Raw genomic sequence first — 15893 nt, 5'->3', positions numbered from 1 at the left:
ATAGCCATTAAGGGATCAACCAGCCCCTCAAATTGACTGATGACAAGACACTCTCAGATAGCGTACACTCATGCTGTTCAATGAACATGTCCATTGATTTCTCGTGTCAGTCAATACATCATTGTCAATAACATACACCTCAACAGGTACATGTATCTTGTTATCCATGAGAACAGCCTCACGATTCCAGATTAGAGCATCTCGCAGGCATATCAATGACATAATCTCATTAGGTACACTGAAAAATCATCGGGTGTGACAAGTGCCACGCCCCTTCCTATGATGACAGATATAATACACCAATACACGTACTGGAGCTTAGGTGTATTCAGGATGATGCAAAGATTTCCTTACCTGCTAAATCAATCTGTATTACGTGCTACAAACCTGAACACATTGAAGCACATGTATTTATGATGGTGCCTCGAAGGCAGAAAATGGCAAGCCCATATAATTTAATCATTCATTAAGACATCATAGTTAATATGCATTGTGTTAAAATATGAAAGAATGAATGTACTTACATCGGAATCAGGGCCATGATCTGCTCCAGGGCATCCAAATGACACAAACTCATGACATCTTTTATGCACCACAAAACTGCAAACTGCAGAGAGACAAATGCATTATCATAACAGAGGCACTTCTGTCTGAGCAGCTGTTTAGCAGCATGCAATCAACACCCTCCTCGACTGTAAACACACAGTCATCAACAGCTAACACATTAACACGTAAATAAACAACAGGTAATGAAATTAACAAGGATACATTTAAGTTGACACATATTATGATGACAACCGTTTCTAGCTCTACACCCAGGCTTGCAACAACTTACTTCAGTTTGCATTGGCAGGTATTTGAAAACGCTGTTGGCATTTAGATGTTAATAATTTTGTTGTTGGCTGTGCAATATGTGTGTAACTTGAAGATGCCTATCTGCTACCTGCAATAGCGATTTGTGCTATATTTAACCGATGGTATTGATTTGTGATTGAGGCAGAAGATCGTGTCAAATATCAAGTGTAATAAGAGACGAACAGAAGATACAGTAAATGTCACGCTGTGATATATCGGCACACTGAATATATGTGCAGGAGAGAGAGAATCGCATTGCAAATTAAAGCAAGTGTGTGTCGCTGCAGCTAGCATCACTACGCGGACAGAACGCTCGTGTTGATTTCAGACAGATAGTCGATGAGAGGAACACTGCTCCTGTCAAACGATATACGACAGATTTTCGCCGAGTGCATAGAGTGATGGGAACATAGGTACTTACTTTGACACTGGAATCCTTGCTTTCCGAACCCCCTAAAAATACAAAATAGAGGTCTTGTTATGCGCATAAGACACACACACGATGAAATGCGAATCTTCTTCAGGAAAAAGAAGTCACCGAAGTGTCGGAACGGCAGAGGCGACGAAAATAGTATGCCGTTTAGGCTAGAATTCTTACCAAATAAAATCCTTGCAATGGCTGCAGAAGGTCGGCTGCTTGAAAAATCTTGCTACAAACTTATGATCCTTAACTTCGTGTACATTTTTCTGTCTCAAAGCACCCCTTCGCTCAAAACGCTGCACGGCTTTCATAGACCCTTCCTTACCGTCCGCCATTTTGCTGAGCGTGAACTGACAGTTTCGTCATCCTCGATTCCGGGCCCTGCCGATACGTATCCTGGTTCCGTGTGAGAGACTTAGTTACTCATATTGCAGGGCAGATGATATTATCCATGTTCGGGAGTTTACAAAGTGAAAGTAGTAGGTAGTTTTGAGCGGAGAAATCTGGGCGACAAGGATGAATTATGCTAATAGGGTGATGTAATTTCGCCAAAGATAGAATTGTCGCGTTTCTCTCTCCTCGAGTAGGTCGAATGACAGTCCGTGCCTTGTAAACAGCAGAGGCATTGCGTGGGGTGTTGAGCGCTTAATGAACTAGATCAAGGAAATTTGCAATATGTTCGTAAATGACGGAAAATCGGAACCAGAAAATAGCACTTTGCTACTTCATGCGATAATGGTATAGTTGATTCTCCGTAATTAAGGGGCAATCTCGACACGGGGAGTCGTGTTGAATCCTCAAATGACTAACAATTTATCTTTTTACAAAATAAATACAAAAATGGCCATTACCATTTTGTTTCACATTCCAACTCATTAACAGATAAGTGTACACTGGTAGATATAAATAAGCTTATACAGACAGATGGGAGTGATAATCAACATTTGGCTGATAGATGTAATTATGCCCCGATGAAAGACAGATTGCAGACAGACTTAAGGTAATATTACCAGATAATCACAAAAGCCAACACAATGTTTAAATACGGAACATCATTGGAACAGGTGGTGGGGTAGCTTATAGTGGTTAAAACGTTCGCCATTTTCGTCAAAGGGCGCGGTTCGATTCCCGATTTTTGAAGGACTTTTCTCGCGGTCCATCGCAGTTGTTGAAGATGAAAAAGGTAACTCACTCACTCATTGGACAGTTAACCAATTAACATTCATTAATAGAACCGTTTAAACCATATTGATACCGGAAAAAAAAAAATACATGAAGGAAGTGCTCGAAATTTTATATCATTCAAATATTTAGAATTCTCTGCATGGATACCTTGACAACATTTTAGTGACATAAGACCCTCTTTTTAACGGGACAAAAAACGTTAAGAGAGGTTTCTCGGATAACAAATAAAGCTTGATTTGGAAGGCGGGCGATTCAGAATTTATTTTCAAAAGTCGAAATTCTTCTTGGATTATGCATGAAGTAAGTGAATGTTATTTCTTGTTGCTATGTTACCATTATATCAGGTTGGCATTATCGATTGTGGTTATGATCAGAAACTAATGACATTAACAACGATCTGCACCCCCCTTGGTGTGTCTACGTACAATGACGTGAGACGAACTGAGCGTCTTTGTAGAATGCAGTCTTTGAACATAAACTGCCGGGTAAAAGAAACTTTACGCCAATGTTTGATGGTGGCTGAACTGAAACAAATGGGAAAAGGTTATTCGATGGTGATGTATTTGATACGGATATCGTAGTTGTGTTTTGGAACTTACGTTTGCAGTGTTCTGCGACTGTTTTCAGCCTGGTAACGTTTTGATAACGTTTGTAATTTTTTGGTCATATCATATTTTCAGACAGACAGTTTATTTAAGCTTTCGAGAACCTTTGAGGCTTGTTTCACAAGTGAACCTTTCACGTATTGTAGTGAGTGAGTGGGTGAGTGAGTGAGTATTGTTTTACGCCGCTTTTAGCAATATTCCAGCAATATCACGGGGGAGGGACACGAGAAATGGGCTTTCACACATTGTACCCATGTCGGGAATCGAACCCGGGTCATCGGCGTGAAGAGCGAACGCTTTAACCACTAGGCTACCCGACCGCCCCTTCACGTATTGTAGAAGGGACAAACGAATGTTAAGGTCACAGCATCAAATATTCTAGCAATAACAGGTTGGCCTGTAAATAATCGAGTCGGGACCAGACAAACCATGCATGCTGTGACTGATGCATGGGAAACCTCCACATCGGGGAGGAGTGAGTGAGTGAGTATGGTTTTACGCCGCTTTTAGCAATATTCCAGCAATATCACAGCGAGGGACACCAGAAATGGGCTTCACACATTGTACCCATGTCGGGAATCGAGCCAGGGTCTTCGGCGTGACGAGCTAACGGTTTAACCACTAGGCTACCCGACCGACCCCATCGGGGAGGAGGGTGACAGACAGCCGAGTCACAGACCAATCGGTCCCTATTTCAGTCGGCTCTTGTGAGATTTGTTTGTTTGTTTGTTTGTTGTTTAACGCCGCACTCAGCAATATTCCAGCTGTATGAGGGTGGGCTGTAAAAAATCGTGTCTGGACCTGACAATCCAGTGAGTGATGCCATGAGCATCGAGCCACGCAATTGGGATGCGATGACATGCATCAACCAAGTCAGAGAGCCTGAACACCCGATCCCGTTAGTCTCCTCTGACGACAAGCATAGTCACCTTTTACGGTAAGCATGGGCTGCTGAAGACCTATTCTAACTCGGATCTGTGAGGATAAAAGAGGCCAACGTCAAATATTTATTGTTAAGAATAAAGAGCAGTATCCAGTTTCACAAAATGATCCCAGCACTAAGACGATTGCAACTCCCATACTTTAACATTGACTTACGACCGTCGTGACGCTAAGATCGCTTTGTGCACGTGAGCCTCTATCTATGATAAACAATGGGAGTTTCTGTTGTGTTCGCTTTCTGGAATGGGTCCACAAACTTCTAGTCGAGTATTAACGGTACATCTATGAAAATAATCAAGTCACTATTTTGAAGCAATTTGCTAGTACTATCAAGCAGTGTTAACGTATTATTGGGAAGCAATATTTCTATTTCCGTGTACCTGTCCAATATCGTGGCACAGTGCAATCAGCACGGGCTCTAGGGACCTGTCATTGTGACCCGGCCACATCGAGGAGGTGCGTGACCAACATTGTCAAGTAGATTAGTTTACGGATCAGTGAACAATGATCGATTTACCGTAAAAGAAAACGTTTTTTTTCGGAGGAAGAACGGTACAAAGGCAAATACACGTGTAATACATTACACGTGAGTAATGTAGATCTTGTGTGTTGTTAAGTGCATGTCACAGAAGGCGTCCATAGCGAGTTAGTGAGGGAATGTTGGTTGACGCTTCATCAGGATTTATAGAGTTGTACTACATCACACGTGAGGTCTTGCAATACAGTCTTGGTTGACAACGGTATACGGATCTATACCGAAACGTCGCCTTTACAGTATTAAAGAAGTTGTTATCCTTAACTTGTGTCTACTTTGTCATCCGTCAACTACTAAGTAATGCCTATCAAACAATTGAAGTCCACCTTCTATCGTCTTTTGGTATGACGCGACCCTCCGCCCTCCCGGCAGACCCTCTATCCACTAGACCACGGAGGCGGTCCTTGAAATATATGAGTGAGTGAGTGAGTTGGGTTAAACGCCGCTTTTAACAGTATTCCAGTTATATCACGGCGTGTCAGCTTAATGTGGGAGGAAAGCCCGAAGTGATGCTGGTCTCAGACGTTTACCACTTCGGTGAAACCCACGAGCACGGGTATGGTGCTGACAAACCAAGAAACATAATCTGGGCGAACCGGGATTCGAACCCACAATCATAGGTTTCTGGCGTGCACAGCGAATCGCAGCGCCTTAGACGACTGGGCCACCCGTGCCCCCTTGAAATATATGAGATACAATAACCGAAGAGCGTGCCCCTATAACATCCAATACGGTTTGTTGCAAGAAGACTCGCAGAGAACTCGTGAACTATAGTGCCTGTATTCCTTGGTATAGTTCTATTACGGAAGAGTGATTTCATTAACGCCATATATTCCATTCCTCGCAACCTTTAACAATCTTTGTCTATATAGCCTGTCAGCACTTCTTGATTTGAGGGCCACATACACCTTGCTTCAAGACAAAGCAACGTCAATATTTCACATACGCTGGACAAAATAAACATAAAACACAATCACAGAAGTATGATATACGTGACTGCAATATTAGATCACCGAGCGGTCTCTGAGAGCATTCCAGTGTTGTTACTTCAACACACACAGTGGCCAGCGAACCTGCAAAAATCGATCCACTTGCGCACTTTTGTCGATACCTACATCAACACAGTTGTTGCATGTGTGAGCAACGTGGCAGAACCCGAGAAACTCATCAAGTTGCGCGCACGTCTTGTGTCGCAGTCGATGGGCATATACGTCAACAAGAGTGCCAAGTGTTAAACAGACAATATTCGCGAAATTATATGGTATTGTTATCACTGGCGTATTAACTCCATTGGGTTTTATTACGAGCTTGTTACAACCGCAATTTGATCTTTAAATGACACGTCATAATAACGGGGCAAGATCATATTTTCGAATCATCTAATATGGATAATTGCACATGCATTAAATTACTGCTCTGTGCAGACTACTGCGTTAAAATATGGGAACTCCAAATATAAGGGTCGAATAAACATTGATTCACCGAGAAGCTTATTAAATGTTAAATTGGACGCAACGAGACGAGACGAGACGCGAGGCGGCGCGGCGCGAAGCAAGGCAAGGCAAGGCAAGGCAAGGCAAGGCAAGAAATGCATATGGATTTGGGAACTTCAACCATGAGTGCCGAGTAAACACTGATTCGTCGAGTATCCGTCTCTACACACCAGAAAGTTGACGCCACGCGAGGGAAGGCAACGTGACAATCAGGAAATAGCCTATGTTTGGACGCTTCCAGTGCTTCGCATGACGTATGAGAGAACGTTATGTTTCGCTGTGCCATTACTGGCGTCATCTGTACGAACGCATAAAGTTGTGGAGCCCGAGTGGTGGAGCGTGTCAGTGAGAGAGTAGTGATTGCTTTACCCCGTGGAGCCAGAGTGGTGGAGCGTGTCAGTGAGTGAGTAGTGATCATGGCTTTGAGCCGTGGAGCCAGATTGGTGGAGCGTGTCAGTGAGGGAGTAGTGATGGCTTTACCCTGTGGAGCCAGATTGGTGGAGCGTGTCAGTGAGAGAGTAGTGATGGCTTTACCCTGTGGAGCCAGAGTGGTGGAGCGTGTCAGTGAGAGAGTAGTGATGGCTTTACTCCGTGGAGCCAGAGTGGTGGAGCGTGTCAGTGAAAGGGTAGTGATTGCTTTACGCCGTGGAGCCAGAGTGGTGGAGCGTGTCAGTGAGAGAGTAGTGATTGCTTTACGCCGTGGAGCCAGAGTGGTGGAACGTGTCAATGAGAGAGTAGTATTGCTTTTCGACGTGATAAATATTACAGCTCAAAAGTAACTTCATTTTAATAGTCCAGTCTGAAAAGGGGGAAACCAGTGGTTGATCGCATGAACAACAATTCTCACCGTCGGACCAATATATCCTCATTAGTAAGTGACATGGCGTTCCATTTCAGTCGCTCCTTAAGTCATTTAATGAGTCTCAGAAGCCTGGTCCCCCCATGGGTGTCGTTGAAGGAGATGATCCACTTTGTGTGAGAAGTTCAAAGTTAATATACCCTTGGCATGCTGACATTTCAGCTTTCAAGCTAAAGAGATTCGAGTAAGTTTCTTCATGAAGGAAATTACACTTCGAAGGCTATATACAGTGTATCTGTGTAGCGCCTCCATATACATATCAACCGGCCTTTGAGTCACTGGACCGTCTCCGTGGTCTAGAGGTAGAGCGTCCGCCCCGAGGGCGGAAGGTCCGGGGTTCGATCCCCGGCCGGGTCATACCAAAAGACGTTAAAAGATGGTACTTGATATTCATTGGACCGCCTCAGTGGTCTAGTGGTGGTGCGTCTTCCCGGAGAGCGAAAGGTCCGGGGTTCGATACCAAAAGACGTTAAAAGATGGTACTTGTTGTAACCCTGTCTGGCACTCGGCATTAAGGGGCTAAAACAAGGACTGGTCGGCTCGGAGTCAGTATATTGTGCCTGAGTGGGGTATTCATGTTAAACTGCGGCATGGTATCTCAGTGGACTAGCACTCTAAATCGGCATTAGTCCGGACTAGTACAAGCAGCCACACACACACACACACACACACACACACACACACACATGTGCATGCACGTAACTATACTAGCCACATAAAGAAACTGTGCACGGAGAAAATATATTCCGAATTGAAATACAACACAGCAAGAACAAAATGATGCAGACGCTGTAGCAGCTGAATGATCGGACCATTAGAAAATGTCAACGGTACCTGAACAACATCTGTTACGATGACGTCAGAAGATCAAAATGGAGTAGGGGGTCAAACTACAAAGTCACAAAGTCAATAACGGGTATGACCACCCTGTGCGTGAATCACAGCAGTGCATCGGCGACGCATGGAGTCCACCAAATGGGCATGGAAGGCCTGGGGAATGGCCTGCCATATCCTCCTCAAATCCTGTGCCAAGTCACGGACGTTATCTGGAGGATGTGGAAGACGACGCAGACGGCGCTCCATTTCATCCCACACATGCTCTATTGGGGAGAGATCTGGAGAATTTGCAGGCCATGGCAGTAACATGACATTGTTATGGTGAAGGAAACCCATTGCGACCCTAGCCGTGTGAGGACGAGCATTGTCCTGTTGAAATGTCAATCCCGGGCCATGACGTTGCAGGAAAGGAATGACCACAGGCCTCAGAATCTGATCTCTGTAGCCAACACCGGTGAGATTGCCCTGAACAACCACCAAAGGGGTTCGGTGCCGTGCTGTTATCCCACCCCAAATCATCACAGAGCCACCTCCAAAACGATTCCTCTCCACAATACAGTTGCGTGCATAACGTTCTCCCAAACGCCGGTAGACACGTTTGCGCCCATCACTGTGGGAAATGTTGAACCTCGATTCATCTGTAAAGACAACATTTCTCCACCATATTCGAGGTTGTCGAACATGATTTCGACACCATCTTAGACGGTTGACTCGATGACGGTGTGTCAGGATGGGACGTATGGCAGGGCGTCGTGGTCGAATCCCGTACTGACGTAAACGATTCCTGACAGTGTTGGGATGGATACGGCGCAGTCCAGGAATTGTCTGGGACGTCGTTACTGCCGTTTGGAACCTGTGTCGGAGATGTGTTACTCGAATCCATCTGTCCTGTCTTGTCGTCGTTACTCGGGGACGTCCTGAACGTGGGTGGTCGGCAACGTCATTTGTGTTCTGATAACGCCTCACCAATGCCGATATCGTGTTACGATAGCATTGGAAATGTGTTGCCACCTGTTGTTGCCTTATTCCCGCTCGGATCATTCCAATGGCTTCATGACGCTGTGCAGCTGTCGCTCTTGGCCTGATTTGCTTGTGATATGCTTGTGTCTGCGCCTGAGAAGTTTTGAATTTTTGAATGACCACAGATCATGCTTTCCAAAGTGACAGCGAATTTTGAGTGCACATGCTGTGTACAGCTGCACAGGATGCACGTGCAGTAACACATTGCACAGGATGCACGTGCAGTAACACATTGCACGTGCATAGGCCCCCATCAATGACGTCATATCGCATGGCACGTGCATGAGCGTTTGAATGTCTCCAATAATTGCTGTGTTCAAACCTATAATTCATATATGGACGGTGTGCCCTTATATCTATATTTACTCCGTGCACAGTTTCTTTATGTGGCTAGTATATATAAGTGCAATAATATTGGACGCGACGTTAAACCCCATTTCACCTCACCTCACCTTTGAGTCACTGAGCCCTGTAATGATACACTTACGAAGCATAACTAAAAATGACATTACTAACCATCTATTCCGCTCTGTAATTCAGTGAAAGCACGCACATTCGAACATAAAAGTGTTATGGATGCAACACGTAGGGATAAGAGCCTCTTTCATATTCCACCAGTCCACAATGAGAGAGTAAAGTCGTTTGACGACGTCACCTAATTTCACAGTGTTACGCACGTACATATTTCACTAAGTGGTCCCGGGAGAGCTCTGCGCTTGAACTAAATGGATCCGAATTGATGGATCAAGTCGAAATGGGGTGATTATCTTTGTCTCTGTGGTCAAATAGATTTTTATTTCACAATCTGGACGTAAACTTATCAACCAGCATTGGAAACAAATTGAGTTTGTTTTTTATGTTTTTGCGATGCGGCAAATGTTTTAGCATGTACGCTCTGTCAGACTCTTCTTAGGCCAAGGTTCTCGGCTGTCCTCGCACGTCCTGCAGAATAATAAGTTACGTCTCTATAAGATAATAACTTCCTATGTACTTAATTTGCACTCAAAGTAAAATTTCATTTGAAACTATTTCGTTACTCGCGTAATACATATTTATATATTTGGTTAATGTGCACGGTAGAATTCGTTTTCAATCTACATGTATTTCGTTTTTTCTTGACAGTCTTACAACACTTCATGTACGTCCTTTGCATGTCCGCCAAATATCTGCCATTTCTCAGACAATTATATCACTCAGTTCCTTATTGAGACGCGAGTGATGTACAGCTATTGGATATATGTGACAAAAGAGTGAAGGATCATAAATATTTGGGGGTATGTTTTTTTTAAATTGCGCGCTTAGTCTTCACTACAAAAATATCCCCAAACTTATTTATGATCCTAAAAATTCTTGTTCAGCATAGGTTGGTATAATTCACATCATCGTTTCCACACATCCTTGCCTAGTACACTTGAAACGGTATTGCATGGTATCTAGTCTCTGAATGAACATATTTTACGAAACAATTTTTTTTTTAAATTATAGTTATGGGATATAATAAAAAGGAGCCAAAAGACTTTCTTCATTACTGCAGTAATCTAGTCTTGCCAGATATTACAGACTTGCATGGGCTGTGTTATATTTATTTCAGGGTTTGGATGCCTGACTACTTGTTAGTAAGCAGCATCCTTCGGGGAATCCGGTAATAATTGGCCCTCAGCATCATATGCTTGTCGTACGGGGCGGTTTAATGGATGGGTGTGGCCAGGTGACTTAGCTGATTGCGGGTTATGGTACCCAAAAGACGTTGCTCGTTGTTCATAATATCAATCCCTGGTTTTTCTGGTCCAGATTCGAGTATTTAAAGGCCGGCGTATTATAGTTCTGAATATGCCTTGAAACTACTTTGTATATCTGTCGTAAACGTCGAATAGAAATTTGATGTTGTCGTCAACAGAACGGAGCACTGGCTTTAGCGTACACTGGGACGAGCGTCAATTGGGTCAAGTTCCACAAATAGGGACGAGAGAGAGAGAGAGAGAGAGAGAGAGAGAGAGAGAGAGAGAGAGAAGAGAGAGAGAGAGAGAGAGAGAGAGAGAGAGAGAGAGAGATTTTACAGTCATACGCTGACCCTGCATTCATTTTGACCAGACAGACAGTGATTGACATCATGAGCATCGAATTATACGCATGTCGGATGGGATTAATACATGCATCATCCACGTCAGCGAGCCTGACCACCCAATACCGTCAAGCTATCCAACAAGCATGGATTGCTGTTCAAGACCAATTTAACCCGGATCTTCAAGGGGTGCATTATGAGCTAGACCTGTCTATTATTCATCCGCTCTAAAGAAACGTCGGCCGGAAAAGTAGACATCAATACATAGTAGGGGCGAATATCAATGACCAGCAACAGTCACAATAAACAACAGTATTTGCTTAAAGGGTGCGTCCGGATTCACAACTCCTCCTTAGTTCTTAGCCTGTCGCAAAATTAAAAAAATATAATACATTTAGCCTTACAAAGGTCCAAATTCTTTAAGATCGCTCAATCGGAACCAGCCGTCTCTTTCCGTACCTTTTTCTCGGAAACTGTTCTGTCCCGGAATGACACGATGGGCCACTAATGACGATTCCCTTGAGGCGTGGTCTCAGGTATATGTGTAAGCCAATATCTGGCTAAATTACAAGTATTGTCGGTATGTCCTCGGGGGGCGACTCGACCCATACACGTCGCCATAATACATGTCCCCAGAGTAGATAACTGTGAGGTCACCGTGACGTAATGCCTTGACTGAGTGAATGTTGTTTTTTGCTGAATAGTCCAGGTTGGTAAGAAAGACATGGGACTGATATGATTACTCAATTCTAATACGCCCACTATAAAGCACTGGGGACCTGGTCATCCCCAGAATTCCAACCAGCTACATCAGCTTCTATAACTACCGCAAATGTAAAAGACCGACCATTTGATATTCATTGGACCGCCTCCATTGTCTAGTGGTAGAGCATCCGCCCGGAGAGCGGAAGGTCCGGGTTCGATCCCCGGCCGCGTCATACCGAAAGACATTAAAAGATGGTACTTGTTGTTACCCTGTCTGGCACTCGGCATTAGGGTCTAAAACAAGGACTGGTCGGCTCGGAGTCAGTATACTGTGTTTGAGTGGGGTATTCATGTTTAACTGCGGCATGGTATCTCAGGGAGCTAGCACTATAAATCGGCATTAGTCCGGACCAGTACAAGCAGCCATACACAGATACACGTACATGCACGTCGCTATAAACCGTATTCGACGTAATAAGCGCCCACGGCGATATTTGCTAATATATTGGCTAGTGAACAATACCAATTAGCACCCCTTCCGATTAATCAACGTACACAACACTTATTTATTCGCGTGCAGTACGCACTCGTGTGTTATATGCACCCTTAATTATGGGCAATTAAATTCTGGAAAAATGTATCTCTCGTATATAAACATTTCAGGCTGTCAGCATAAACCACAAAGTCTATCTTTCAACTTTTTTCCACCAAAATAATATTCTAATAAGAGTCCCCTATTTCTAATTTTGAGAGCGCCCTGGGCGCTTATAACGTCGAATACGGTAAGTGCAATAATCTTGGACGCGACGTTAAACCCCATATCACCTCACCTGATATTCAGTGTGTGTGTCTATAGGGGGTAAGAGTTGCTGGGATATTATCGAAAAACAAATAATCCCAAAAATACTTCAAAATATTTACGCACATAGTTGTAATTTAAAACACCGCCTCCGTGGTCCAAAGTAGAGCGTCCGCCCGGAGAGCGGTAGGTCCGGGGTTCGATCCCCGACCGCGTCATACCAAAAGACGTTAAAAGATGGTACTTGTCGTTACCCTGTCTGGCGCTCGGCATTAAGGGGCTAAAACAAGGACTGGTCGGCTCGGAGTCAGTATACTGTGTCTGAGTATGGTATTCATGTTAAACTGCGGCATGGTATCTCAGTGAGCTAGCACTATAAATCGGCATCAGTCCGGACTATTACAGGCAGCCACATACATACACGTGCATGCACGTCGGTTTTTAAGTGCAATAATCTTGGACGCGACGTTAAACCCCATTCCCCTCACCTTGTAATTTAAAAAAAAGTAGGTTGTGCAGCCGTAGCTATAAAAAAAACCTAGCCCCAGCACCACCACCCGCTAACACTCACTGTTACAAACAAATTACAACCTACATATTCCTAAGATTGCAAGAAGATTATTTGACAGGTCAGTGGGCACGTTCCTTTTGAACGTCTTGTTACACCTCACCAAGGATGTCGCCCAGTTTGTGTATCTATGACTGTACTCATGTCGGAGTCCTCCGCTCCGCTGAATGTGGGACATGAACCCTTTTATGCGCGATTTAACCCATGAATCTAAATCTATACAAGTTCTGCATTTGTTCTATACAGCTTTCTTAGGGACGTTTATATTGACAGACACCATATCTGCCGTTGTTGTCTTCATCGCTGTAAGACATACCGGGGTGTACCCGGAGATTGTGACCTGTGGAGTTGGGTTCCAGTCACACAATCAACTCCTGCCTAACACAGGTATTTATAGCACCAGGAAGTAATATTATTAAATATCTTGAAATGCGAAACGTCACACATATGCTCTCTTATGCTAATTTCTTCATATCTAATGCCTTTACCTTAGCCCCTGCGTTACCGAGTTATTCAATCTTCTTGAGAAGCGTGTAAACGTAACGTTACGTATACATACACACACCGGGATGCCTCAGCATGACGTGACCGCCTCCGTGATCTAGTGGTAGAGCGTCCGCCCGGAGAACGGAATGTTAGGGGTTCGATACCCGGCCGCGTCATACAATAAGCGTTGAAAGATGATACTTGTTGTAACCCTATCTTGTTGTTAACATGGCGCTCGGGATTATGATTCTAAAACAAGGACTGGTCTGCTCGGAGTCAGTATACTGTGTCACAGTGGGGTATTCATGTTAAACTGCGGCATGGTGGGCTAGTACTATAAAATAGGACCAAGCACACACACACGCACACACACACACACACACACACACACACACACACACACACACACACACACACACACACACACACATGAACGTCGATATATAGGTGCAATAATCTTGGACGCGGTCCCATTTCAGCTCGGCTCAGCTCAGCGTGACGTAAATACTTACTAGAGCGTGTAACACTGCCCAGCAACGAACCTGTAAATTAATTCCATATGGACACTCTGGAACCCGGATTCAAAAAGCGATATCAGAGATACGACTCGCACATCCCGTATTTTAATACAGACAAGTCCTAATTATACATGAAATGATTTTGTCTCTACCGCTGTCGTCGACCTGTATTAGACCACTGGATATACGAATTATCGCAGCGTTAGGGCCCATGCAGTAACTGCCGTGGTATCAATGCGTACGGCAGTCGGTGGTTTGGGAACAGTGATCATCTTATCTCGAAGCCAGCTTGAGTTACGCAGTCTTAGAGCACTGATAGTGGCTCCTGCAGTTTATCACAGGCAGTCGTAGTATTCTTATGGGTGCGTGTGACTTAATTAAATTACGATATCATACGAAGCGCTTTAGTTCTGTACAGCATTGACGCTTGTAATATACAGCCTAGTGCCATGGACAATATGGACGTATTTAGTGTATATCGTAGTGTCATAGATAATATGGACGTATTTAATTTATATCGTAGCGTCATAGACAATATGGACGTATTTATTGTATAGCGTAGTGTCATGGACAACATGGACGTATTTATTGTATAGCGTAGTGTCATAGACAGTATGGACGTATTTATTGTATAGCGTAGTGTCATAGACAACATGGACGTATTTATTGTATAGTGTAGTGCCATAGACAATATGGACGTATTTATTGTATATCGTAGTGTCAAAGACAATATGGACGTATTAAGTGTATATCGTAGTGTTATAGATAATATGGACGTATTTATTGTATAGCGTAGTGTCATAGACAATATGGACGTATTTATTGTAAAGCGTAGTGTCATAGACAATATGGGCGTATATAATGGATGTTGTAGTGTCATGGACATCGTGTTCGTATGTAATGTATATTTGAGTGTCCAAGACAATATGGACATATTTAGTGTATATCGTAGTGCCATAGACAATATGGACGTATTTAATGTTTATCGTAGTGTCATAGACAATATGGACGTATTTAGTGTATATCGTAGTGTCATAGATAATATGGACGTATTTAGTGTATATTGTAGTGTCATGGACAATATGGACGTATTTAGTGTATATCGTAGTGTCATAGATAATATGGACGTATTTAGTGTATATCGTACTGTCATAGACAATATGGACGTATTTAATGTTTATCGTAGTGTCATGGACAATATGGACGTATTTAGTGTATATCGTAGTGTCATAGACAATATGGACGTATTAAATGTATATCGTACTGTCATAGACAATATGGACGTATTTAGTGTATATCGTATTGTCATAGATAATATGGACGTATTTAATGTATATCATATTGTCATAGACACTATGGACGTATTTAAGATGTATAGTCGTGTCGAGGGCAAAATGTTCGTCTGCGTGCGTGCGTGCGTGCGTGCGTGCGTGTGTGTGTGGCTACTTGTACTAGTCCGGAATGATGCCGATTGATAGTGCTAGACCACTGAGATACCATGCCGCAGTTTAACATAAATACCCCACTCAGACACAGTATACGGACTCTGAGCCGACAAACCCTTGTTTTAGCCCCCGAGCGCCAGACAGGATAACAACAAGTACCACCTTTCAACGTCTTTTGGTATCGAACCCCGGACCTTTCGTTCTCCGGGAAGACACTCTACCAATAGAACACGGATGCGGTGAGTGATGTGGTTGACAAGCATATATACAGGTATGGGGCAAAGTTTATACAATTGAGCATAATAACTCTGTTTTTTCCCCTTAAATCGCGGGGGCGGTCGGTAGCCTAGTGGTTAAAGCGTTCGATCGTCACGCCGAAGAGCCGGGTTCGATTCCCGACATGGGTACAATGTGTGAAGCCAATTTCTGGTGTCCCCCGCCGTGATATTGCTGGAATATTGCTAAAAGCGGCGTAAAACCATACTCACTCACTCACTCACTCACTTAAATCGCGCTTCTTAATTGAATGGGGGCGGTCGGATAGCCTAGTGGTTTAAG

At 43.7% G+C, this 15893-nt stretch overlaps 1 protein-coding gene across 4 annotated transcripts in view; it reads right to left on the bottom strand.

The window, feature by feature from the left end:
- Nucleotides 1-1648, bottom strand: part of LOC124132567 (calcium-dependent protein kinase C-like) — a 158949-nt gene extending 157301 nt beyond the window's left edge. For all 4 annotated transcript variants that reach the window (XM_046496529.2, XM_046496530.2, XM_046496528.2 and 1 more), the window contains exons 1-3: nt 1454-1648; nt 1277-1308; nt 525-607 (exon numbers count right to left, since the gene is read on the bottom strand). In XM_046496529.2, the coding sequence (XP_046352485.1) occupies nt 525-607; nt 1277-1308; nt 1454-1611 (273 nt within the window). In that variant the 5' untranslated portion in view covers nt 1612-1648. The remainder of the gene's footprint in view (nt 1-524; nt 608-1276; nt 1309-1453) is intronic.
- Nucleotides 1649-15893: the final 14245 nt, after the last annotated feature.

The sequence above is a fragment of the Haliotis rufescens genome, unplaced genomic scaffold (genome assembly GCF_023055435.1).
Source record: "Haliotis rufescens isolate VD_foot unplaced genomic scaffold, xgHalRufe1.0.p SCAF_11, whole genome shotgun sequence".
Taxonomy (NCBI): Eukaryota; Metazoa; Mollusca; class Gastropoda; order Lepetellida; family Haliotidae; genus Haliotis; species Haliotis rufescens.
The sequence above is the reverse complement of the archived record's forward strand: the minus strand, read 5'-3'. Positions and strand labels throughout refer to the sequence as shown.